Here is a 26328-nt window from a genome sequence, read left to right as displayed (position 1 = left end):
TTTCAAGCAAGCCAAACTTAATGCACCGGTGGACATACATGTTTGTGCTTGTACATTGAAAATCAAGAAGGGCTTCCAATCCACTGGATTTCACAAACTGTAAATGATCCAAACTGAATTCATAAGGGTAAATTCAGTCAGATGAGACGCCCCCGCCAATGTATAGTACCTGTCAGTAGTCTGTCTTTAAATCAAGGTAGCAGCAGCAATAGCAATACCACACTTGGGGGCTGCGTCTAGATTGGCCAGCACCTTTAAATATTGGATTACATATTATTAATTAAATAATACAAAGTGCCCGTGTCCAGGTTGGCAATTTGAATCGAATGACCTGCAGGCAAACTTGCAACTCGAGTTTCTGGGAGATGTTTTAATAGCCAAAAGGAGCCTCTGCTACATGCCAGATAGCCACAGTGAAAGCAGTTTCCTCTTTAACCTTAAGAAACAAAAGTTGGTTATGGGATTGCCAACTTGACAGCTGGGAGCTCCTCTGGGATATGTAGTCTGACAATAAATGTAGCAATAAGCCAAACTAAAGGTGGATTATTTGAAAATGACCATCTAGACATTTTCGAACATTATGTATTTTCCAAGGGTTGTTAAGCTTTTACTAATATTTACTTTATGCTGCCTTTTTAAACCAAAATCTTTATAATTAAAACATGTAACCTCATCTTTGCATTAGTATCTAATATTTGCAGAATGATGAGTGGCATAAGTGTTTCATCACTAGTCAGTGGAGAATGCATTTCACTTTTTCACCAATGATTTTTTACTTAGTTATAATGTTAAAGAGCTCTTTAGTAATAAATATATAGGATCATTCAAATGTAATGTAGAATGCCCACGAGGGGATGCGTGGCCATCTGGCCAAGGTCAACAAAGCTCAATATTTTTGAAATACTGAAGACTGTAAGCCCTGGGGTTTATTTTCTCCAGGATTCAGTTTTCCTTGATTTTTTGTTTTCTTCTCCTCTGTTGCTAGCTGTCCATAGCCATTGGAATAATAATAAATGAAGATCTGTCACATCACTTGTTGAACAAATAGGTAATTGTTTAAGTAATTTAAGATTATTCTGTACTCTTTATTTACTTTATGTTTAGGTTTATTATTATTTCATAAGCATTCAGTATCCTCCATGTATGTATTGTGTACATGGACACAGACAGAATGTATGCAGAAATATTTAGTTGAGGTCTCCATTGTACCGCAAGTAGCTATAGTATTGAAAATCTGCATGCTGTAAAACAATTAAAAATCTTTTTTAACATTATATTTAATAATATAAAATTGCATTAACATATTTCAAAAGTCTTTTTTTATTGTTTACTAGCTAATTACCCAGTGGCTTCTCTCACTGAGTGCAAGGGAAAAAAATAAAATGTAGTATATAAATTATTAAACAGTAAAACATTAACATGTAAGAAGTAAAGATACATTGAGCAGTACTGGAGTGCTTTCGGGTAAAGTACATTTTAAAGGCGCTATAATAACACAACATGTAAGTAGCACTAACAGCAGCTTAAATGTATTTGGATCATCTCTCAGTAGCAGATCCCTTGTGAAAGGCGCTACACGACTGCTGTGGTATAGAAATTACATTTTCTATGCGATCCTGCAAATTTCTGCCTGACAACCTTGCACTACGTGCCTGTGATTTAAGTGAAAAATTATTCTGAGAAATGTGGACGCTACCGTTCCATGCTTAACGGGCAGAAGGTCCAAACAATTCCCAAGTCCAAAACTTAGCATGAAGAGGTTGGTATATCTTCTTAGATGTAAACCCTCCATCTTCTTAAAAGAATTCATCACAAAAGCAACCTTGAATGTTGCGGGGTTTTAGTGACCTGAAGTCACCTTAAGGGACGGTAAGTAGTCGTGAAGCGCAATTTACAAAGAGAGTTTTGCTTCAATGGCGCCGATCACACTCATTTGAAAGATTTTCACTCTCCCAGGAGACGACGGGGCACTCGAAGTGTCACAAACAGTGCGAGAAGAGAGGACGCCGCCTGAAACTGCGAAGCTCTCGACCCGGCGGAGCAGCCTGACATTCTGCAGCGGACTCATCAGTGGACTCTGTGCGTCCACTTTGTTCTCATGACCACTCGCTGATGAAGGCAGTGTCATCTTCGCATTGTTTACAGCTTGGCGCAGTTAAAAAGTAGAAAGATGCAAAGCTGTTTTCCTCATCTCTTCTACTATCAAGTACTGCCAATTAAAAAAAAGTTATAATTTGGCAGTTTCCACGACAGTCACGTGGACAAAGCGCGGACGGCTCAGCACTGGAGTCCAGAGAGGAGGGCTGGGAGAGGGTGACGTGGGGAGCACTTCTATGGAATAGATCGGCGTGTTTGTGTTTACTTCTTTTCAATATCAGTAAAATAACTCTCACACAAATAATAACAATTCGTAAAGACGATATAAAAATGGCGTCCACAAACGAAGTGATTAGTTCCTGTATTATAATATGTTCTGTGGTCATATGTAATTTCTGTTTCTCATGGTCATACGTAATTTCCGTTTCAAACGTGAAAAGAATTTTATATACTGTATACAGATAATTATTGTTAATAATAAGAGCTCAGGGAATAAAAATGAAAGTAGTCACTTTAGTCTACCTGGCTGATTTGTTTATAATATAAAATATAAATGTAAGTTTTACAATGGATAACTAAAGTGTGATCATATATATGCACAAACAAACTGTAAAATGTATATTTTTGAGCATTAAAGAACTGAGTTGCATGCAAAGTATAACGTTTGCTATATAAATATATTATTTAGTCTTCTTCTTTCAACTGCTCCTGTTAGGGGTCACCACAGCGGATCATCTCCTTCCATATCTTTCTGTCCTCTGTATCTTGTTCTGTTACACCCATCACCAGCATGTCCTCTGTCATCACATCCATAAACCTTCTCTTAGGCCTTCCTCTTTTCCTCTTCACTGGCAGCTCTATCCTTAGCATCCTTCTTCCAATATACTCAGCATCTCTCCTCTGCACATGTCCAAACCAACGCAATCTCCCCTCTCTGACTTTGTCTCCCAACCATTCAACTTGAGCTGACCCTCTAATGTACTCATTTCTAATCTTATCCATCCTCGTCACACCCAATGCAAATCTTAGCATCTTTAACTTTGCCACCTATGTTTCCTGTCAGTCCCACCGTGTCCAACCCATATAACATAGCTGGTCTCACTACTATCTTCTAGACCTTCCCTTTCGCTCTTGCTGATACCCATCTATCATAAATCACTCCAGATACAGTAAATGTATTATTTAGTAAGTGAGGGAAAACACTCATTGAACAATACACATTTTATCAACTAAAACAAAATACTTGCATATTTCTCAGTAAGGCAGTACTGGGTGGAGTTGCTAAAGAGTAAAATCACGCTAGAATTCTAAAATCTTTTTAATTTTACAAACTAAAACATCTGTCTATTCACTTTTAGAAGTTAAATACAATTCCCTCGATCTTCTTCATGTGTTCAGAAATGAGTGTACGACACTTGGAGAGAACTTTTTAGCATCCCAAAAGGCAGTTAGGTGGAATTTTATAAAATATAATTATACTATATGAACATACATACATATATAAATATATACATACACACACACACACACAGAGTACTCATGGTACTATTCAAGCTTATAATGAATTAATAACATCAATGACTCTATATTGCAATGGACAATGCCCATGGGCGGACACCCCTGTACAGGATGGGCACTGGTCTATTATTACCTGAACAGAACATTTCACGTTCTCTCCAGAAGCTTGTGAGGAGATGTCATCAATATGAAAAGTGTGTTGGCATTGAGTAGGGACATTTACCAAGCCAGGTGGTCAGCACAATGGAAGGACAAGGGGAGACAATGGTACATGGCTATAGTCTCCCCCGATAAGCTAGATGGCAGCACCCCTAGGTTAGGATTTCCACGTTCCACATGCTGGAACCTGTTGTCAGAAGAGGCAGCCCTGTTGGGTTCTGTGAGAGCTGCTGGGGTTCATTAGTGTTACTTTTGAGGACTTCTGTTTGACCCTGAAGTGCTTCTAGCACATTGCACTGGAGGTACTCCCAGGTCTGGAATGAAAGAAGCCACTTGACCTCATCCAGGCAAGTTGGAGTCGGGTGGAAGAAGGACAAATCTCACCGGGAGGAGTGGAAGGAGAGGGAACAGAGAGGGCAGTAGAGTACTTGTCATTGAAATCCCTTTTAAAGTCTTTCTAAGGTACTTGTGATAATAAAACCCTGTATTTGAACCCGGGATTTGTGTCATGGCAGTTGTGACTGGGGTTTGGGGTGTTGTTACACGCCATAGTGGACACAATATAAATAAACATTTACCACAACTGTATTCTTAATTTTAGAAAGAGGACAATAAAAAGTTGTACCACTGTTAAGCAAAACTCAGGGTCTTTTAGGACCACAACCAAGTTCTTGTTGCAAAGTAAATAAACGCATTACATGTCATTTCGCTTTGTGGCTGATCTCATCCCTCTTAAGTGTTGCTTTCATTTAACTCTTGGTTTATATTACAAGGCTGCTTTGTCTGACAGCATGCAAGCAGACGTACTGTCATCACAACGAAAACAGACACCGGTTTAGCATTAGAGGAAATTTTACAAACTCATAATAGTAATCTGATCTAGGCTGTATTATTAAGACAAAAAGGCTGTATTCATTACACCTGAATGCTCACTTGGGTAACAGAACCGCACTTCATTTTGTCTACTGCTGGGAGCCATTGACAGAGTACACAGTACAATTTCTGCTACTGGAAAAAAATGCTTGATAGATTATAAATGAACGTGTTGTAAAATGTGCACTGACTGAGATGTCACAAGTCTATTTATATTAAAATGAATTAAAAAAAAACAAACGGATCAATTACATTTGAACACAGATTCATTTACTGAACTCAAATTTGAAATATTTTAATGAATCTACCATATTTTCTCAAATATTTATCCAATATAAAAATTATACAGAATATAAAAAAGTCCTGGTCACGGTTAATACAGTAAGTGTTTCCATTATGTTCTAATTTACACAAAACATATACCGTATTTTGGAATACTGTAATTGTACCAGCAACCGTGTCTAGTTGACTGGTGTCAAGTGACATACATTTTAGGAATCAATAAAGCGCACTGGTTATTGCTCCAGGTAGAAGGGTTCAGTTAGTGGCCAGGTCAGGGTCCATATGGAGTTTACATATGTCTGTTGTGTGCACAGGAGTTTTCCACAAGCACATACTAGCTTAACTTGAAAATGTCAAAATGTTACTGCATGCAGGACTGGTATATTATTTAGGTTTTGTTTCTCTAATATGAAACAGTTGTGCTAGGGTAGTCTGTAAAGCAGAGCAGTACACTAAGTTAGGAAAATAAATAGGCTGATAGATGAAAGGACGGATGCCTTCAGGTGTTTTGGGATGTTGCACCACTTAACCTCTAGAACATGGGTGTCGATCTCCAGTCCTGGAGGGCCGCAGTAGCTGCAGGTTTTCATTCTAACTATCTTCTTCATTAGTGACCCATTTTAGCTGCTAATGAACTTCTTTTTGCCATAATTTGAATTAATTTGACTCAGGCCTCTTAGTTGTCTCTTTTTCCTTAATTAGCGGCCAAATAAAAATAAGACACAAAACAAGCCAACACGTGATCAGCTCACCTGTGCCCATCTCACAATATCTGATAATAAAGAAAGGTGAAGGTCTCATTAAGGTTGATCTCTCAGGTCACCAAAACTTCAATAGTTTTGGAAATGCCTGCTGTGGCAAAATAAGAGCAGCAACGAGCTGTGGAATTTAATAACGGGTTTAATTAATACCGAAAATTGGCTTCTCATTAAGAGACTAGATGGAGTGAAAATTGGTTGGAGTTTGAAATCCCAGCTTAGCTGCTCAACCGTTGCCTTGTTTCATGTCTCATTTCTGTTTGGCTATCATTTACTGAAGAAAGGAATCAATTCAGAACATTGAATCCTTAAAAACAGGGCTATTAAAATGAAGGGAAAAGGAGTTAATTAGCAGTGAAAACTGATCACTGATTAGGAAAAGGGTTAGAATGAAAACCAGCAGCCACTGCGGCACTCCGGGCCTGGAGCTCGACACCCCTGCTCTAGAAGATCACATATTTCAGTGATATTCAATAAAATTCCATATTAACCCAACACTAACCTAAACCATTTCTGAGATTATAATATTTTTATAATAAAAGCAGAGAGCTGCAGGTTTTGTTCGTTTTATTTTTATACCCATGTTTATACGTATAATGGGAAACCAAGCAAAATGACACATTGTCCTGAAGAAGGGGCCTTGGCTGCCTCAAAAGCTTGAATATTGTAATCTGTTGAGTTAGCCAATAAAAAGTGTCATTTTACTTGAGTTCTCATTGCGTCCATAATGGCTAACTCAGTACAACACTCTAGTACTACGTTTATATAGATAATCTTGTATTCTTCAAACACAGTCTCATCTTCCAGACAATTAATGCAGATTCTATAGAACAGATGAAAGTAATCTATTCCCAACAGCACTGTCTGCTTTAAGGCTATAAAATAAAACTGTCAGATAATATACTAACTTTGTCACACATCTATCTGGTTCACCGACAAAAGCGCGATAGACATACGAGCGCCGACAAAACCACGACGGACAAATGAGCACCGACAAACTCGCTAACTGGTTTTCGACAAATGCGCACCTACAAAATCGCCACGACAAAATCGTGAGAGAGGCCAAGAGAGTGGGACGTGTACGTGCGCATTATGTACACATTATGTGCTAGGTTATAACTGTTATAACTGCTGATGGCATGCCGCGAACAAATAACTCAGTCGAGGGTTGGCAGAACGAGTCGTATACAAAGCGGAATTACCAGCAGTCAGGCAGCCAGCAAGTCTAAATACGCTCAAATATCAAGACGTCTTGCTGCAATTCTTCCTACATATGCAGGCCGTGATCTTAAGGACTATCTGCATGCCATGCTGATGGTATGCTGCGTCTCATAATATTGACTTCTAAAATAAACATGATTACATATGCTTTAAACTAGTAATTCATATTTAATGAAACTTTCGCGATTTTGTTGGCGCGATTTTGACGCCGCGTTTTAATGGCTGCTATTTTGTCGGCGCTCATATGTCTATCGCGCAAATGTCGGGTCACTCATCTATCTACATGGATATTTAGTATTTGATAAAATATTCATGCACTTCTAAATGTGACAAAACCCTTTCCATTGCATATGTCTAAAGCATGAACATTAATATTTAACTTTCGCTACCAGTATGATCAAGCTTATAAGCATATTATCGACACAAAAATCCTAAAGGTTTTATGACATAAGCAGTATATCATTTTAATAAACACCACAAAACTAAAAGTCTGAGATAAATAAAGCCACATTTATGGTGTACCGTAAAGCTTTCCAGCACACACAACCCCGTCAGTTACATAAATACCAATGTCAAATTCTGCTAATTCTGCATTATCAACACAGGATATTTCTGGACCCTCTGCAGCTAATATATGCTTTGCATGAAAGCTGGCTTACCCCACAATGCCATGAAGATGGAAAAGAAAACCGTTGCTGGGTTGTCAAAGAGGTGGCTAGCACGAGCTGTCGCACAAGCCGTGCTAAGTTTCCAGTAGCTGCAGGTTCTGTCACACAGAGGACACATTGTGATGTTGTTTCTTTCATCACACATCTCCATGCTGTACAGGGTAAAAGAAGACACAAAAAAGAGATCATCATTTACATTTACCAAAGAGATTTTCCCAGTTAAGTGGAGTAGAGGTACAGGCTCCATAACAGGTAGGAACAGTAATACACTTCCAACATCCACTCACTGTATTTATGTATAGAAAGGTGTTATATCAGAGATGGTATATGGTGAACTATTCCAGAATTTTATTTCATGACGTGCGAATTCCTTAGGAAGAGAAGTAAGATGAACAAACTGAAAATCAAACTGGATTTCAAGCAGGGTAACAAACCAATGACGAAGAATACCAAGAGTCTGAGCTCATCAGTGGAGCCTCTCTGAGAGGAGTGCTTTGACTGTTATTTATAATTTAAATTAACGCAAATGATTCTGATATACACAGTGAATTTTTGGAATTTGCAGATGACTCCAAAATACTAAAGAGGAAAAAAAATATAAATAAATAAAAGCATTTATAACTAGGCAAACATTCAAAAATGGAAGTTAAAGTGCTACATGCGTTTCAAAAAAAAAAGTACAAGACTGGAAACGCTGACCTACAGGAAGCAAATGCTCCGTTGGCATTAAGGGTTCAGACCATGTGATTGATGGTCATGATTTATACTCATGATTTTTTTTACAGTCAAGTAACATTTGCCCATTAAGCAATTCCATTGAGCATATGATAGAAAACTGGAAAAAATGCTAAGATGACAAAACTGGGGGTTGTTATAAACATTTTAATAATAAATTAAATTACCGAGATCTCATCTGGTGAGGCTGTGCCTCACTGGCTCTTGATGCTAAAATGTAACTGTAAATAAGCAAAAAAAAAAACAAACCTGTGGCTAGTCTTTTAAAGAGGAAAGAACAAAGAAATCTATCAAATTCATTTAACTAACACTTGAAGAGTATAAATATTGTAGATGCTATTTAAGTGGATCATCCAACAGTTCTTTTAATCTACAAACTCTATCCTTCCATTTTGTCCTCCACTTTTCTGCACAAAGCATCTGATATACTGTACATACCACAGTGTCATTGTTCCCAATCACTATGTGATGAGTATACCAAAAGTAACCAAAGGGGTTCACTAGAATTCACACAATACTAGATACTTTAAGAATATGCTACTTTCATTACAATTTAAAGTAAAACACTTGTATCACCATTGCAAAGGACGAGGCAATTCACAACCTTGCATACAAAAGTAGCCCTGGAAAATCCATTACAATATTGTGCCATACTAGTGACACTTGCTAGCTCCCTTTTAATAATTTTAGTTTTTAAAGTCAGTCTGTCATTCCTGTTAGGCTAATCAAATTCACCTTACAATAAATAAAACCCATGGCAGTCTCTAGCATGCACGCACACACACGCACACACACACACACACACCTCCCATCATTCACGACCTGCAGCCAGTACCACAAGACGTTTCCCCATGTTCTCCACTAGATGAAAATTACAGTGTAAATTTATTGACTTCAGTGACAGGAAGAATAATTACTGTACCTAGCACAAGAAAGGCAGCAGAGTCAATTTACCATGTGTGTCCTCACAAGGAGATGTTAATTGTACTCCTTAAAAAGTAATCTAGATAATGCCGCATGATACCAAAGTGCATTCATTGATCGCTTCCAGTGGAGCACATCACAACATGTCCTAGTGATACCGTACTGTACACATGACGGGAGCAAGCACTGGATATGGGCAAGTTCTTTGTAGAGCAGAGCCTCACTCTAACATCAGGCATCTTTAATCTTACTCTGCCTATGTCAAGTACTTTGAGGAGGTTAGAACAGTGCTATATGAATGTAATTATTAAACTGTATGTCTGTGAAAAGTGAAAGTAAAACATGAGTTCCAAAAGAAAAATTGCTATTAATGTGAGGAGAAAAATGTAAACTCTTAACGTAAAGGCAGAGAATGAGCTAAAATTCAAATCTGGGGAGAAGCAAATGTCTAAGACAGCCCTGCTAGTAATAAAATAATTATGGTAATTAATTGTTCAGTGCAAAACATGCACTTCCTAACTATGCAATTATAACAATGGAGCACAGATTATGAGATTCTTCTTTTTCATTTTGTTGCAGTTTAGTTAATGCATTTTTAATGCTCTTACACACTTTGGATTGAATAGCCATTGATAAGTATTTAATTAGATCAAAATTTATTTTCACAAAAAAATTAATTTAGTCATTTTTTTGATTATCCATTACAAGACTTTTCATTTAGCACATGATGGTTCTATATACAAAAATGTTACAAAGGTGAGATTACAAATCCTAAATAATTGTTGATCCTAGAGTAGGATACCGTTTATGTATCATTGATTTAAGAATCAACACCTCCAAGGTATTGTAGAAGGAGAAGCCATCTCTTTCTTGGAAAAAACAATGTAGCTCAGCACTGATGGATAATGACGAGGTAAGATGCAATGAACTGAGGAAATAAAAAGTCTGAATCAGCGTAAGCCGCCCTAATTCAAGGTCTTCATAAGAAATGTAATGATTTTCTTCATGAGGCAGACTCTGCTCAGTGGGTAGCGCTGCTGCCTCGCAGTTAGGAGGCCTGGGTTCACTTCCCGGGTCCTCCCTGCGTGGAGTTTGCATGTTCTCCCCGTGTCTGCGTGGGTTTCCTCCCACAGTCCAAAGACATGCAGGCTAGGTGCATTGGCAATCCTAAATTGTCCCTAGTGCGTGCTTGGTGTGTGTGTGTGCGTGCGTGCGTGCCCTGTGGTGGGCTGGCGCCCTACCCGGGGTTTGTTTCCTGCCTTGCGCCCTGTTTTGGCAGAGATTAGCTCCAGCAGACCCCCCATGTCCCTGTAGTTAGGATATAGCGGGTTGGATGATGGATGGAGGTAGAGTCAGAGATTAGGAACATGCACGGATATTGAGTTGCCGCACCCACCACATGACATACCACCTGGACTGGGACCCGAGTGCAGCGGGTGACACCTCAGCGGGTTTTTTACAGTGGCTGGGGTGCCAATCCTATTGGCAAGTTACGGGAGAAGTTCATAATACAATGAAGTAGAAGTACATAATAAACAACAATAGTTGCAACCAGTATTTGAAATGTTTAAATTTGTGCTTCGCTTTAAATGTGTAAAGTCTAAATATTCTTGATTGTAAAATTTGTCATTTTTCTCTGACAAAGGTCCACAGAGGACTACATCCCTAGTAAAGAATCACAAATATTATCATATTCATAATCAATGACATTGAAATAGTCTAAAATGATACCCCATGTTGCTTATGTTTGAAATTTGTCATTTTTAACCTTCTGGGAGTGGCCCTTTGCAGGGCTAGAACTCACCGATAAATAATCAAATAACAAAAAAAAAATAACATATTTGTGATCACCAACCTGTAAAATGGCATAAAACAACACTCCACAAGCCTATACAGTAAAACCTTGGATTGTGAGTAACTTGGTCTGCGAGTGTTTTGCAAGACGAGCTAAAATTTGTAATAAATTTTAATTTGATGAACGAGCGAGGTCTTGCAATACAAGTAGTACGGATACACTTTGTCCGCCGAGCGTAACGTGGAGATTGTCGGTAATCGTCTCCCATGCTTGTTCTCAGTCAGTGTGGCTCACTCATATAGTCAACATCCGTATGAGCACATACTGTTTACTATATCATGGTGACCATGTGTGTGTGCTGTAACGTTTGAGTCTCTGTCATACACCCCAAAACACAAGGCCGAGTCTCAGTACTTTAGCAAAACCAGTTTTTATTCATCTTGAAACAGGGACAGCACGGTTATTTATTGTAGCGCGATCTACCGCTCTCCTATACACAGACACAGCAATCAGGCAGGGTCGTGACCAGGTTAGTGGCTAAGTAATACTGTGCTCTTGCATTTTTAATGTTCCTTACAACATCCATCAACAGCAGACGCTTATAGCTTGACTGCGATCATTTCTGATTCACTTTTGCGACGATCTGCTACAGCGCTGGGAGCCTGCAGTTGCTTCGGGACACTCGCATGTTGTCCCATTGGGGGGAATCCCAAAAGAGTTTGGAAACCTTACAGTGCGTAAAGCATTTTTTTGATTTTGTGCCCAAGTGTAGTGACTCTTCAGGCAAAAGCAACTGTCATTGGAGAGATTTCCTTGTTAAAGTCGCAAAAAAAAGAAAAAGACTCCAGTGAGCCAACAGATGGCAGGGATTCCATTAGTTAGAATAAAAGTCGTCTTACATAATAAACACTCCTCCTCCTCCTCTCCTCTCCTCTATCGTCTCTCTCACACCAGCCACGATTCTTTTCAAAGGTAAAGTGCAGGTTAATTTGTTTATGTATTTTTACTTTATATTTTGTATTAATCATATTTATATATTAAAATTTGTGGGTTGTGAAACTAATTATCTGAGATTCCAATATTTCTTATGGGGGAAATTCGCTTTGATATACAAGTGCTTCGGATTACAAGCACGTTTCCGGAACGAATTATGCTCGCAAACCGAGGTTCCACTGTATTACCAACTCCCATTTTCTTCAAATTTTTGTGAAAAGGGGTAATATTGACCCCGGTTATATCTTTAGGTGGTGAACTGCTGGGGTTGGTTGAGGTGGTATGCATAACGTCAAGTCCTTCTGATCATTTTGGTTAAATCACTTATTGGTTTACTCTTTACCATTAGGGTGTAATTTCCTGTGCAAAATATGGTCAAAAAATAACCTCAAAAATTAGGGTTTTCTGGTCTTAAAGGGCCAAAAAAAGGGGAACCCTAAAAAGCTCAAAGTTTTAAATAACTACGCCTAAAGTTAAATCGAATGGTTTATTATATGTGGGGTTTTGTTGTACCACTGAGTAAGGAAGCACTGGACAAAAAAAAAAAAAAACTGAATTGAGTTTAAAGTATCCATAATTAATTCTTATGAACACAAAATGGTAACAGATGAACGCTTACAAACAATATTGTCAAAAAACAGCAAATACGTGAAATGGATTACGAATGAACTCCTATAACCCCAGGGGAGAGTATTCAGCGAGGGAGGTCTGTCAGGCACATATTAACAAACTGCCAAGCATTCTCTTGTTGCATGCTAGATTGTAATACTATAACCAATTACACATTCATTAGTATTTCTTCTGGCTTTACTTGGTGCTGTAGTATTAACTTTTAAATAACAAAATAGAGCCTTGTATATGATATTGGCATAATTATTTGGTCTTCCCAAGACAAATATTTCCAAAAGGAGTGGAATCAAGTTAGAATGGTTTGGCCTATTATGTTGGTTAAAGACGTTGCATACCTATAAGCGTTAACTATGCGACTCTTCAATTCCACCCAGGGGAGTAAACATTAACATTATACAAAGTTATTGTCTGTCTGTTATACCTTCATTGTTATCACTCTTTAATTTAATATTGTTCTTTATCAGTATGCTGCTGCTGGAGTATGTGAATTTGGGATTAATGAAGTATCTATCTATCTAATTCATCAATTTTAAAAATGTGTACTCTTAGCCAACGCTGAACCATAACTGGGTAACAACTTAAAAATCTAACACGTCACCAAGATATTAATAAAGAATAATAATAAAAAAGTGATATCAAAGGAGTAAACAGTGAACAAACAGGAATGTGACCCTCTGAAGTGACAGTGTCAATATCAATCCTTCAGAGTGTCAGCAGCCTCCAAAAACCTGGCAGACACACCAGCAGTTTACCAGTTGGCAACTGCGCTGTGCATTGAGAGTGAACAGTCGCAAACGTTACAGCACCCTGGCTTAGACATGAGGCTTGTGATTGAGCCACCAACTTAACTTCTTTTATGTCAGGTTGTCAAATTCTCAGGCTTTAGCAAGACCGCATGGGATGAGAAGACAAGCTACACGTTTTCTCTACCTAAGAGGCCATATTTTGAAAAAATAGGGGAGGAAATATTGAAAAAAGTCGATAAGAATTTGCTTCGCAGGCAAGAAGATTAACGTCAGTTAAGGCACAATAGGCATTTGTTGCTACTGATGCATAAACGCACATTGATAATACAGCAGACAAATTAATAAACAAAGCAATGACAAAAGAAAAAAAAAACAAATATAAATATGTAACTGACAAAATATAAATCATAAAATACAAGTACATCAACTATACATGAACAGTTCAACTGATTGGCAGGATGGAAACTTCCAGAATGTAATCTTAAATATCCATCAGATGACTGTATGGGAGTTCAAAACCTTATGGATAAAAATTGTGTTGTTTCTTTCCAATAAAACTAGCCGGTATTTTTATGTTGAGCGTATTACACATTAGGATGAAGTCCAGCAGATAGCGTTCCTACCAAAATATGCAATTGTGTACACTTACTACTCCATTCCCTTAACTACACACATATTTTCATGTCGGACACACTCTTATGCAGAGGTGAATCCGTTTCTTTTTTTGGAAGTAGTCATGTAAATCAGACTTCCTTTGCCTCCTAGTACAATACAATACAACACAACACAACACCACATTTATTTATATAGCACACTTTCATACACAAAACGTAGCTCAAAGTGCTTTACATAATGAAAAATAAAAAAAAAATAAAAGACATAGAGGAAAATTAGTCAACATTAAATAACATAGAATAAGGGGAAGGGAAGACAGAAAACACACAAAAAAAAAACTCCAGACTTAGAGTAAAGCTAAAGTCACATTACACAACTTCTAGTCAGAAGGGATGTCAGCTTTGATGACTGAGGCAACCAATTTCGTTGCCAGAGTGGAACAATTTAGACATCTAGAAACTTCTGGGTATGTCAAAACTATGCGACTCAAAGGAGGACTTTCCAGCACATTCTCACCCTTCCAAAGGAACTCCTTTTTCTGATAGCCAAAAACATAGTGCCCGATAAAGCCAATGCTCCACAAAGGGATTACAGGTATGGCGAGTTCAGCTGCAATCTTGCCCAGTTTTTCTTTTTTCTATTCTATTATGGTACATAAAACACACATCATCAGACAGACAGGCCTCTGCATTTCTTATTCCTCGTTGCTGCATTATACGTACTGCACTTCTGGGTAGGAGATGATTGGTTGTCACTTGTCAAGTCATAGGAGCAGGCTCTGTATGCATAAGTTTGATTTTGTTGGGGTAAGTCTCAAACTGGTTGGACTGAGTCACGAGGTATGTCGGACTGCATGGCTGTAGGTCGTGGAAGAACAGTGTGACTGCATCCAACTCGCCAAGATTGGGAAAATTAAATCTACGACTGAAAAATGCAGGAAAAGCTGTAATGTGACGTGACCTTTATCTGAATCAGATTCAATTTTGTACCTTAATTAATAAACCTGATTTGATTTTGTGTTTCAAGGTTCACAGAACTATATTCTGCTGCGCATTCAGTCTAGCTCTGTTTTAAACAAAAAAAAAAAAAAAAAAAAAAACAGTTTCAATCCCTACAGACCCACCAGTTATGGTCACTTGCTTCTTCAATGCAAATCATTAAAGCTGCAAATTATTAATGAAATGGCTAGGTAGTAAATGCTTCTATGGAAGTACAAGTAGGGGCTACATCAGCATACTGCTTTGTTACGTTTCATAACTCAGTCCATCAAGCGCTCCACTTTGTTTCTGCTGTCAGGATAGGACACAAACACCAGCCATCCATGTGATACACTTGCACACAGATGCCACACAGGCAGTGTGAACAGACGTGCTTAGCAATGTGCTACCTGTAAAACCTCTAAGTTTATAGTTTGGCCAAAGAAATAATAAAGCAAGCATTCAGACTTTGAACAGAGGTATTTCTACGCAAGAATTCACTGATGAAGTGAATACTTAACAGTCAAAATCTGGAGCCACTGTGCTGCCTACCTCATGAACCTGAACAGGCTACATTTTGCATTGAAGAATCAGACTAATTCTTAATTTCACAACTGGAGTTTGTTTTTTTATTTACTATTCTTTTCCTGTGTTGTCAATTACACAGACTTTGTTGCAGTGGTCTCACTGTTATAAAATCTAAAACTAGAGATAGTGAAAAAAGAGAATATTATAGCATCTTGCACTGAAAAGATCTTTACAAGTATTGTATTTTTTGTGCATTTTTATTCCTTATTTGCGGCACTTGAAAGTATAGAAATTTGCAACACAGCAATGGTTTGCAGTGTAGTATCTTATGAAATATGGAAGCAGTGCAACATTGGTAGTAGCATAGCAAAAAGTATGGCTTCTACATTCCCTGAGATGATATACGAGGGGGAGTCAAGCTAAAGTTAGAAAATGGGATTTATTAGCCATTATTATAATGTCATTTCTCAATGGAGTCTCCACCCTTCTCAATGCACTTGTGCCACCTGCCTAGAAGTGCCTGGATTCCAGCAGAATAAAACGTTTCGTCTTGTCCTCACAACCACTCATGCACCGCTTTCTTCATGTCATCATCTGTCTTGAATCGAAGTTGGTCCAAAAAGGTGGAAATCACATGGTGCCAAATCTGGAGAATAAGGAGGACATGGCAATACCTCAAAGTTCAGTTTCTCCAGACAAGCCTTGGTGTTCTTAGCAGTGTGTGGGCGGGTGGGCATTGTCTTGCAGCAAAAGCAGTCCCCACTGCTTGGTTTGAACAGCAGGCTTTACACTGGTCTCCAGCAAGTCACAGTAACTTGCGCTAGTGACTGTAGCACCTCTCGGCATGTAGTGTTCGACAATAACTTGGGTGCACAAGTGGTTTTGAGGACAAGATGAAACCTTTTATTCTGCTGTGATGCAGGCACTTCCAGGCAGGTGGCGCAAGTGCATTGAGAAGTCTGGAGACTACATTGAGAAATGACATCATCAGTTTTGTTAAGATTCGTTCCATTTTCTAAACTGTTCTTGATTCTCCCTCGTACAATAACCATTAGCACTGCTGTTGAGATACTTCTGTACTAAATAAGCTAGGCCCATTTTTAGATTTTCAGATCATTTTGATTTTCACAATGTTACAGTGTAACATAATTTGAAGCCCGGAATTTGTAAGCTTGGTGGTATTCAAATCATTTATTGTGGCATACGATAAACCAGCTCCCCTTTTAGGGCAATTTAAAGTGAATTCAGTCAAAGAAAATACTATAAACCTCAGCTCAAATGTAATTATCATAGTTGGCTATAGTGTTTTGCAAGCTCCTGAGTATGCTTGGTTTGCATCTGTCTTGACTGACCAAAGCTCTTCACTTCATGAAGCTGAATCTACCCTGAGCTGCAAAGTAGCTTCATTACCGAAACAACAAAAGGGAATGCAACAAAGATCTTTTATCAGAATTTGAATAATGTTCAGCCTGTGTTATGTATGAAAGTTTAATCATTTATTGTGAAAATTGCAATTTAGTGTAATGTGCACATTTGACATCAGTGTATTCAAGCTATATATAAAATATGGAAAATCCTAATGTTAAGCAATGGTCGACTTCCCTACAACAAAAATAAGGGCTCAGCTAACAAGGGCTCACCCAGAGCCAAAGTTACACATCATACCCATGCTGTGTGCATTATGCAAGGCAACCAAGCATTCATAGTCTTACTAGGAATACATGAAGGTCATTTTTACAATAAAAAAAAATAGGATTTAATTGGGATAAGTAATTTATCTTTCTTTTTATGTGTAACACTGTAGATTAACACATTTTACCTTTAAAGATATGATTTATTTTCACTTTAGTCAAATAAAAAGTAGAAACAAAAGGTAGCATAAGGCAGCTTTTGCTTTGATATCATATCATGGAGTACTGGGCACATTTCAAAACCCCCTGGAACATAAGAGGGTGCTGCAGTCGAAGCATGTGTAATTCAGCCTCTATTATGGATGGTACTGTTGTGCTTAAATAAAAGTAAGAACTGACCTGGGTATGTCATCATCAACAGTAGCACAGCCATAGAGAAATACAATGATCCCCACCACCGATGCAGGAATGAGCATTTGTGTGTAAACTCCAAGCCAGGCAAAGTAGAGACCAATTTTTTCACCAAAATATTTCCTGGAACAAAACAAAGATAGAAAAGGACTTTAAAATCATAAAGCAATTAAATCCTTGGAGGCATGGTAGCTTTTTTCTTTTAATTTTCAAAAGCCAGAACATTACAATGGCATTCTACTCAGTTAAACCAATAACAATCACTTAACTTTGAAATGACTACAAATTAGAAAAAGAGCAAAACAAAAGTAAATTCAAGTACAACCCAAGTCTAGAAACTTTTTAACAGATCAATCAATGGTGCAATTAAAAAAAAAAACTTCTGCTGACAAACACTTTCTCAACATTGTGCATCCAAGTGTACAGTTAGCTAAATATTTACCCCATTCTTGCTTGTCATGGTGCTAGAGACTGATGATGTGTTGCATGTTGGTCAGACCAGTAAGTCTGTTGACACTACTAATACAACCACATTCTGGAGGGTGTCTGTCTCTAAACATTATAGTCACATGGATCCAGGCTACGCTCCCACTTCTTTTCTGTTGTCTGTGTAAATCTGCTATTTACCCCTTCAGTGTACTGGTGATTAACTTTCACCACACCAAAGAGCTTTTATGCTCGGCCACTATTCAGGGAGAGGATGTAAAGATGGTGCACTGCTACAAGTACTTGGGGGTCCACATCAATGACAAGCTGGTCTGGTCATGTAACATAAAGAAACAGACTCCATTACTGTGCATAGTGCATATTTTGGAATGCCTCTCACCTTGCACTCCAAATCGTAACCTTAGATCTTCAAATGAGTGTCTGCTTAGAATTCCAAGAGCTAAACTTAAATGAAGTGGTGAAGCAGCCTTCTGCTGTTATGCACCTAAAATGTGGACTAGCTTACCGATAGAAATTCTTGGGACTAATACCGTGGAGCACTGCGGCTAAAAACCCATTATATTAACTTGGCTTTCTCATAGCTATATTTTAGTGCAACCCTGATAAACTACATATACATTGAATTATCATTTATCAGGGCTCTGCAATCCGTACCAAACCTTACTTTCTCTACTTTTGATTTTTTGTTTTTTACTGTGGTTACAATCTGTGCCACCTCCACCTGATCAAAGCACCGTGCAGTCCCTACATTGACGGACTGAAGGCCAGGGGTCCGCATGACCGTCATCATCTAATTCTTCCACGTGAAGCCTGAAACTCATGAGGACTGATTGAGGTTGCTTATGTTAGGTAGAATGCTCAGTGGGGGCCAGGTGGTCTCATGGCCGTGGTACCCCTGCAGAATTTGTTTTTTTTTTTTTTACTCCCAGCCATCCGATCTTACTTTATCCTTTTTATTTAGTATTGCCTAATGCCATTTTTATTATTTATAAACTTGCCTTTCTTCATCTTGTAAAGCACTTTGAGGTACACCACTTGTATGAAAATGTGCTAAATAAATAAATGTTGTTGTTGTAGTGGTATCATATTCATAATCTGCATTTTTCCATACTGTAACAACAACAACATTTATTTATATAGCACATTTTCATACAAACAGTAGCTCAAAGTGCTTTACATATTAAAGAATAGAACAATGAAAGACACAAATATAAAACAAAATAAATCAACATTAACATCGAATAAGAGTAAGGTTCAATGGCCAGGGGGGACAGAAAGAAACAAAAAAAACTCCAGACGGCTGGAGAAAAAAATAAAATCTGTAGGGATTCCAGACCATGAGACCGGTCCCCTCTGGGCATTCTACCTAACATAAATGAAACAGTCCTCTTTGGATTTAGGATTCTCACGGAAGGGCTTGATGATGATGATGCTCACGTAGACTTCTGCCTTTAAATCCATCCATCATTGTTGGAGCATCATGAAGCTTTGAGTAGGTGGTGGTGGCGCAAGAAACCGGAAAAAGAAACAGAAAAGGGAGTAGGGGTCAGTACGGATTTTAGTTATTTTGAGGAAGTTGAACATACAGAGTATCAGGATTAAGTTAAAGTGAAGTTATGAGAAGGCCATGTTAAAGTAATGTGTTTTCAGCAGTGTTTTAAAGTGCTCCACTGTATCAGCCTGGCGAATTCCTATTGGCAGGCTATTCCAGATTTTAGGTGCATAACAGCAGAAGGCCGCCTCACCACTTCTTTTAAGTTTTCTTCTTGGAATTCTAAGGAGACACTCATTTGAGGATCTGAGGTTACGATTTGGAATATAAGGTGTCAGACATTCCGATATATAAGATGGGGCGAGTTTATTTAAGGCTTTATAAACCATAAGCAGAATTTTAAAGTCAATTCTGAATGACACAGGTAACCAGTGTAGTGACATTAAAACTGGAGTAATGTGTTCAGATTTTCTTTTCCTAGTTAGGATTCTAGCAGCTGCATTCTGCACTAGTTGCAAACGATTTATGTCTTTTTTGGGTAGTCCTGAGAGGAGTGCGTTACAGTAATCTACTCGACTGAAAACAAACGCGTGAACTAATTTCTCAGCATCTTTCAGTGATATAAGAGGTCTAACTTTACTTATGTTTCTTAAGTGAAAAAATGCTGTCCTAATGATCTGATTAATATGTGATTTAAAATTCAGATTACAGTCAACAATCACCCCTAAGCTTTTTACCTCCGTCTTGACTTTCATTCCTAATGTATCCAGTTTATTTCTAATAGCCTCATTGTATCCATTATTGCTGATCACTAAGATTTCAGTTTTCTCTTTATTTAACTTGAGAAAATTACTATTCATCCATTCTGAGATACTAGTCAGACATTCCGTTAGTGAATCAATAGAATCAGGGTCATCAGGAGCTATTGATAAGTACAGCTGTGTGTCATCAGCATAGCTGTGGTAGCTCACGTTGTGCCCTGAGATAATCTGACCTAACGGAAGCATGTAGATTGAAAATGTACTGTAATACTGTAATGTGCTAGGCCAGTAACATCACTTCAAGAGAGGCCCACCAAATCAGTTAATTAAAAGGGTAGACTCAGTTATGGGACGCACTTTCAAACTCTTGCTGCAAGTAGCAGTGGAGGAGATGATGAAAACAAAACCAAGTGCCATTATGAATAATGCCGCACATCCTCTTTTTTCAGCTTACAAATTATTCAGTACTGAGAAACCCTACTGGGACTCCTTCATACCAACGGCCTTACATCTTCAGAATATCTCATTGTGATTGTGTACAGCTTTTTTATCTTTAGATTGTACAGCTTATCGAGAACAGATGATTTCTTTGTATTCTGAAGGTCTCGATTTGGTAGTGATGGGTGGTGTTTGATGCTATTGAACAGAATTAAACAACTTGCTTCATTCACAGTAGAAACTGGTTCTAATGTGGAGATTAGTGGGAGCAAATGCCAGGAGTGAAACTGGAGACCAGTGCCATACACCATAAATAGTGACAATTTTTGTTGAATTGCTTTTAAAATCAGTAAAAAGTGTGCGTGTTTGCTGGTGGTGGGGGGAGTGGGTTGTATGGTTCTGTTCGGTTAGAGGGAGGGTTATCAGAGTGAACACTTTTTTAAATGGAAACAATTCTTTAATACCTGATTAAATAAAAGCAACATTCTGAGACAATGGCCATACATTAGCCTAGTATAATTTATAATCATATTCAAATAATAATATAGTAATCAAAAAAAAAAAAGAAAACAAAACACTGAACACAATGTGAAACTGACCAAATAAACCTAAACATTACAAAAAAAAAAAAACTGAAGCAGCATAGTCTTAAAGAAAATTAATTAAAAGGCAATCTCCAAAGAAAACAATTTGTGTTACTTAAGAATTAATACAATTTAAAATTGGACATCAGCACACAACTATAAGCTTAGACTCCATAAATTCTACTGAAGGCTCCATCTCATTTGGGACATGTCCGGTCAGACGCCTCACTTGGTTTTGACGCAGACAGTACTGGGTTTTTATTTTAATGCTTTTAGAAGGCCTCGCGACTGGTGATAGACTTTCATTCTCCACTTACCCTTTTCTGAATTATGACAGATGGAACACCCATCTTCAGTGTTTATTGTCAACTAATGAAATTAAGTTAACTGGAAGAAACCACCCTCTATGGACTTGTGGGTGTGAAGTACTATCTGAAACTACAAATAAAGTGTTTACTCAGCAGGGCTATCTGCTCTACTGGATGCCTCATCCTTTCTTGGAATAGCTCCTCTTTTTCAATCCTATTGTGATCTTAAACCGTACACCTTTCTCTTCTACCTTCTGGTTCCTAAACTGCCAAGTTAATATAGTAGACTAAAAGGGAAAAAATTAAATATGGCATACATTACAATATACTGTATTAGAGGAGTTCAGTTTTCAAAAACTAAATGTGTTACAAAATGGAAGAATCTGCTGTACTTTACTGCCTCGAATAAACATTTTATAAATATTGTAAAATAAATATGAATAAAGACATGAGTGGGAACATTTTTCCAAGAATTCATTTTTTCTGTAGGAAAAAAAAACTTCAAATGTCAGGGGGAAAATATATACTCTTACTTTACACATGGGTACAAAATGAGATGGAAATCTGATCATTGACAACTACAAAAATGAACAAGTACTATAATTTGCAGTGTTGGCTAAAATAAGGCAGTTTACATATTACACAAAGTTCACCAGGAAGAGTAAAAGTAATTAAAAATACTAAATGCAGTATATATTGCCCAGCTCCATTTGGTAGTTATGACCAGCATGATAAGTTTAAAAACAAAAGCTTGCAGAAAGGACTACATGTCTGATATCTACAAAATATGAAGGGCAAAAATAGAAACAGTTATATTGCAACTTCTTTATATTATCCTACATGAACACAAATTTGATCAAACTGCCAATTGCAGGAAAACATGTATATCTAAATTGTAGTTTTGTCATCAGACAATGTATAACAATTCCATGGTATATAAGAACTACAATAAATTAGAGCCCTGGTTGTTTCAACCCACATAAAATAATAAACCTTGATATGTTTAGAAATGCTTTCTCAGTCAGCAATGATTTCAAACCATCATGCTCCTGGCCTCTGAAATCATAAAATGATAAACAGACAATCTCCTACCTGACAAGATTAATGGGCTGGTACTTGTAAAACACACTGTAACTTGCCCATTCATCCCAAAGGACCTAGAGAGACAAACAGCAGTATGCATATTAAAGGCATTAAAATACACTTCTGCTGCTCTAATAGGTGAACAAATATAAGAAACTCTTTATAAGACCATCTGTATTTTTAACTTTTTTACATATTAATACAACTTAATCCAGTGATGGTGTTGTATTAACAACAATATCATGCAGCAGTACCACCAAAGCATGCCTTTGTGAATGTATGCTTTTATACTTTATTTATATATAGAGAGAGGAGAGAGAGTCAAGAAATGTTTATCATTTGTGTGAGTTACATTAAAATATACAACATTCAACTATATTGGTGGGTGGAATTTTAATAAATTTAAAATACATTTCTTAAGTACACTAAAGTATGAAATGCAGAGCTAATAGTATTCTTCACACACTGTTCTGTATCCCAATACCTATTGAATTATCCTGCCATTATTTTGTTCAAACAAAAGCAAACAATCTTTAATAACAAATGTACTCTTTAAAAAAAATGCAGATTAAGCTTAGCAGTTCACATGGCAGTTGGGCTGGCAGCAGCTTTTCATGGTAATGTGATCGCCGTGGATTTCTATGATGAAATTTGAGCTCTTGCAGATGCTTAGATTTCGATTATGGCATCACAGCAGAAATGTGCCCCTCTCTTCAAACATCTACACATTGCTGCTGCTGGAGTTTAGAGTTCTTAAGTACTTCATTTAATGTTTTACTTTACTGTACATAAGAAATACTAACTTTATCTTCGTACACAAACATATTGTACATACATGCCCATAAACTATATTCACAAGAGAGCGACTTTAACAATTTTCAGATACTTATTGTGCCATTTCTAGTGCATAAATGGTGCAAGTCTGACCGAGACTGAGAAAACCAAGTTTACTGTGGTATGAGTAGTCAACATTTCAGTATCACTTCAGTATAAGAATGCACTTTGAATTATTAACAACAGTCTATAAATATTTTATAAATTATTCTTGGAAGAGTAATTAAAAGATTTTTAAAAGTATAACATAATGAAACATGAAGAAAGACGCTTTCTTAGAAGGCTGGTGTCCTTCAACATCTGCAATAAGATGCTGCAGATGTTCTAACAGACGGTTGTGGCGAGTGCCCTCTTCTACGCGGTGGTGTGCTGGGGAGGCAGCAAAAAGAAGGACGCCTCACGCCTGGACAAACTGGTGAGGAAGGCAGACTCTATTGTAGGCATGGAGCTGGACAGTTTGACATCCGTGGCAGAGTGACGGATACTCAGCAGGCTCCTGTCAATCATGGAGAATCCACCGCATCTACTGAACAGGATCATCTCCAGACAGAGGAGCAGCTTCAGCGACAGACTGCTGTCACCGTCCTGCTCCACTGATAGACTGAGGAGATCGTTCCTCCCCCACACTATGCGACTCTTCAATTCCACCTGGGGGGGTAAACGTTAACATTATTCAAAGTTATTGTCTGTTTTTACCTGCATTTTTATTACTCTTTAGTTTAATATTGTTTTTGTATCAGTATGCTGCTGCTGGAGTATGTGAATTTCCCCTTGGGATTAATAAAGTATCTATCTATCTATCTAATGCATCACTGCAATAACCTACCATACAAAAATGTTTATATTACATTTTATAACAAAACTGTTAAATATTGGTGATTTACCTATAATAGTTTGTCCTTAAAATATATATACAAATTTAAAGATATTAAAAAGAATGTAATAAACTACACTGATGTTATATAAATGCCATATTTTCAGTTATTTTATCCACATATTGCATAGTTATGGTTTACCTATGTATGACCAAAACATCTCACGTCCTCTAAATTAAAGGCAGACCTAAAGTATCTTAAACAGATGACTACAACTTCTTCTAGTATGCTGGCCAGGAGGTGTTGTTCAAGAGATGTGGCAGCTGAGCAAAGTTTTACAATCCACTATAGCAGAAGAAACGTGAAAGCAAAATGCGATCAAGTGTACGAATCAGTCATGCACAGGAGACAAAACGGGGGACTAGAGATTTATTGTAGTTACTGTGGTAGATCTGCAGTATGTGAATTTTTATTCATGAGCCAGATCCATGGTAACAGATGTACATACAGGTAGGACAAAATAAGTACTGGCTTAGCATTAATAAGCTATGTTTTTTATAAATCACGTAGGGTGCATTTACTCATTGAAGAGAAAATCTACTTGAAAATATAAACTGCTTCTGAACACAGCAAAAGTGGGCACAGTTTGCATCTGGGATGCCTGCACTTTATTTTGGCACTATTTTACAGTTATAAAATGTTATAATTTCTAAGCAAAATACTGAATTATATTGTTATACCTACATAAATTCATGCTTTTTTCAGGAACGAGTTGCATAAATAAGGAACTAATTGTATAATTGACTGAGACAAAATGCATACTCTAAAACAGTTTTTTGTAACTTGATATACATTTGGGCAAAATGATAATGTATTACTGCCAGATCCTGATTAATTCAAGATTTATACACTGTTAATACCTGCTTACTGAACTTAAGTGTAACCAGCATTAGAGCAGCTCAGCATTATCCTGGTTAAATCCCCTCTACTGAAGAGATTAGGAAACAGTCTACTTGTCCTTATCCAACTGTCAGTGAAGACAGGTGTGGCTTCCAGTTTGCTCACCTCTCCACACATTACTTACAGTACATTAAATGTATAGAAACAAATCGTATTAATTAGAAGTAAACTATGTAATTAAACCTAATACTCTAAAACTAACTCACAGAGTGAATTTGGTTAGCAATAATTGATTACTTTTGGTGTAAAAGGGAAGAACGTATATTGTTCATAAACAGAGCCTAAAACTGAATCACCCTATATTAGTAGACTGTTACCTTTCTGTCAATAACTAATCCAGTCATTGTCCAACCTGATCATGGGGGTCTGCTGGAGCCAATCCCAGCCAGCACAGGGTGCAAGGCAGGAACAAACCCCAGGCAGGGTGCCAGCCCACCGCAAGGCGCGCGCACACACGCACACACACACACACACAAAGCACACACTAGGGACAATTTAGAATCGCCAATGCACCTAACCTGCATGTCTTTGGACTGTGGGAGGAAATCCACGCAGGCACGGGGAGATCATGCAAACTCCACGAAGGGAGGACCCGGGAAGCAAACCCAGGTCTCCTTACTGCGAGGCTGCCCATAACTAATCCAAAACAGAAGATATCCTGAATGATTATAACACCAAACACCATCAAAAGATATTCTAGAAATCAAAGTCATTTTAAACATAAGAAGAAAGGGAAATATGGCAAACATGAAGCAAAAAAATAATAAAAAAAATGAAATATTGAAAGATTTGGAGAAGTGGGTTCAAGGTTAGCAATTCAAGTCAGTATGCAGTATATCACTAATTAGTATCATAGCGAAGAATAAGGACTGGCAAATCTTGAATGGCATCAACAAAACAGCCAAGAAGAACAGGTCAATAGTGCTTCAGGGATGGAAATTCAAGGAAACTGAACCTTCATTAAAAACAAAAATAGCAAGAGAACATGTGGTGAAAAGCCAGAATGAGAATTAGTGAGAGTGGCATCAGAGTGTTTTTAGACAGC

General features: G+C 37.7%; 1 protein-coding gene across 9 annotated transcripts in view; it reads right to left on the bottom strand.

The window, feature by feature from the left end:
* ano1a (anoctamin 1, calcium activated chloride channel a) overlaps nucleotides 1-26328 on the bottom strand; it is a 264303-nt gene that overhangs the window by 90326 nt on the left and 147649 nt on the right. For all 9 annotated transcript variants that reach the window (XM_039748821.1, XM_039748789.1, XM_039748779.1 and 6 more), the window contains 3 exons: nucleotides 22684-22748; nucleotides 17550-17684; nucleotides 7568-7728 (listed from right to left, as the gene is read on the bottom strand). In XM_039748821.1, the coding sequence (XP_039604755.1) occupies nucleotides 7568-7728; nucleotides 17550-17684; nucleotides 22684-22748 (361 nt within the window). The remainder of the gene's footprint in view (nucleotides 1-7567; nucleotides 7729-17549; nucleotides 17685-22683; nucleotides 22749-26328) is intronic.

The sequence above is a fragment of the Polypterus senegalus genome, chromosome 1 (genome assembly GCF_016835505.1).
Source record: "Polypterus senegalus isolate Bchr_013 chromosome 1, ASM1683550v1, whole genome shotgun sequence".
Taxonomy (NCBI): Eukaryota; Metazoa; Chordata; class Cladistia; order Polypteriformes; family Polypteridae; genus Polypterus; species Polypterus senegalus.
The sequence above is the reverse complement of the archived record's forward strand: the minus strand, read 5'-3'. Positions and strand labels throughout refer to the sequence as shown.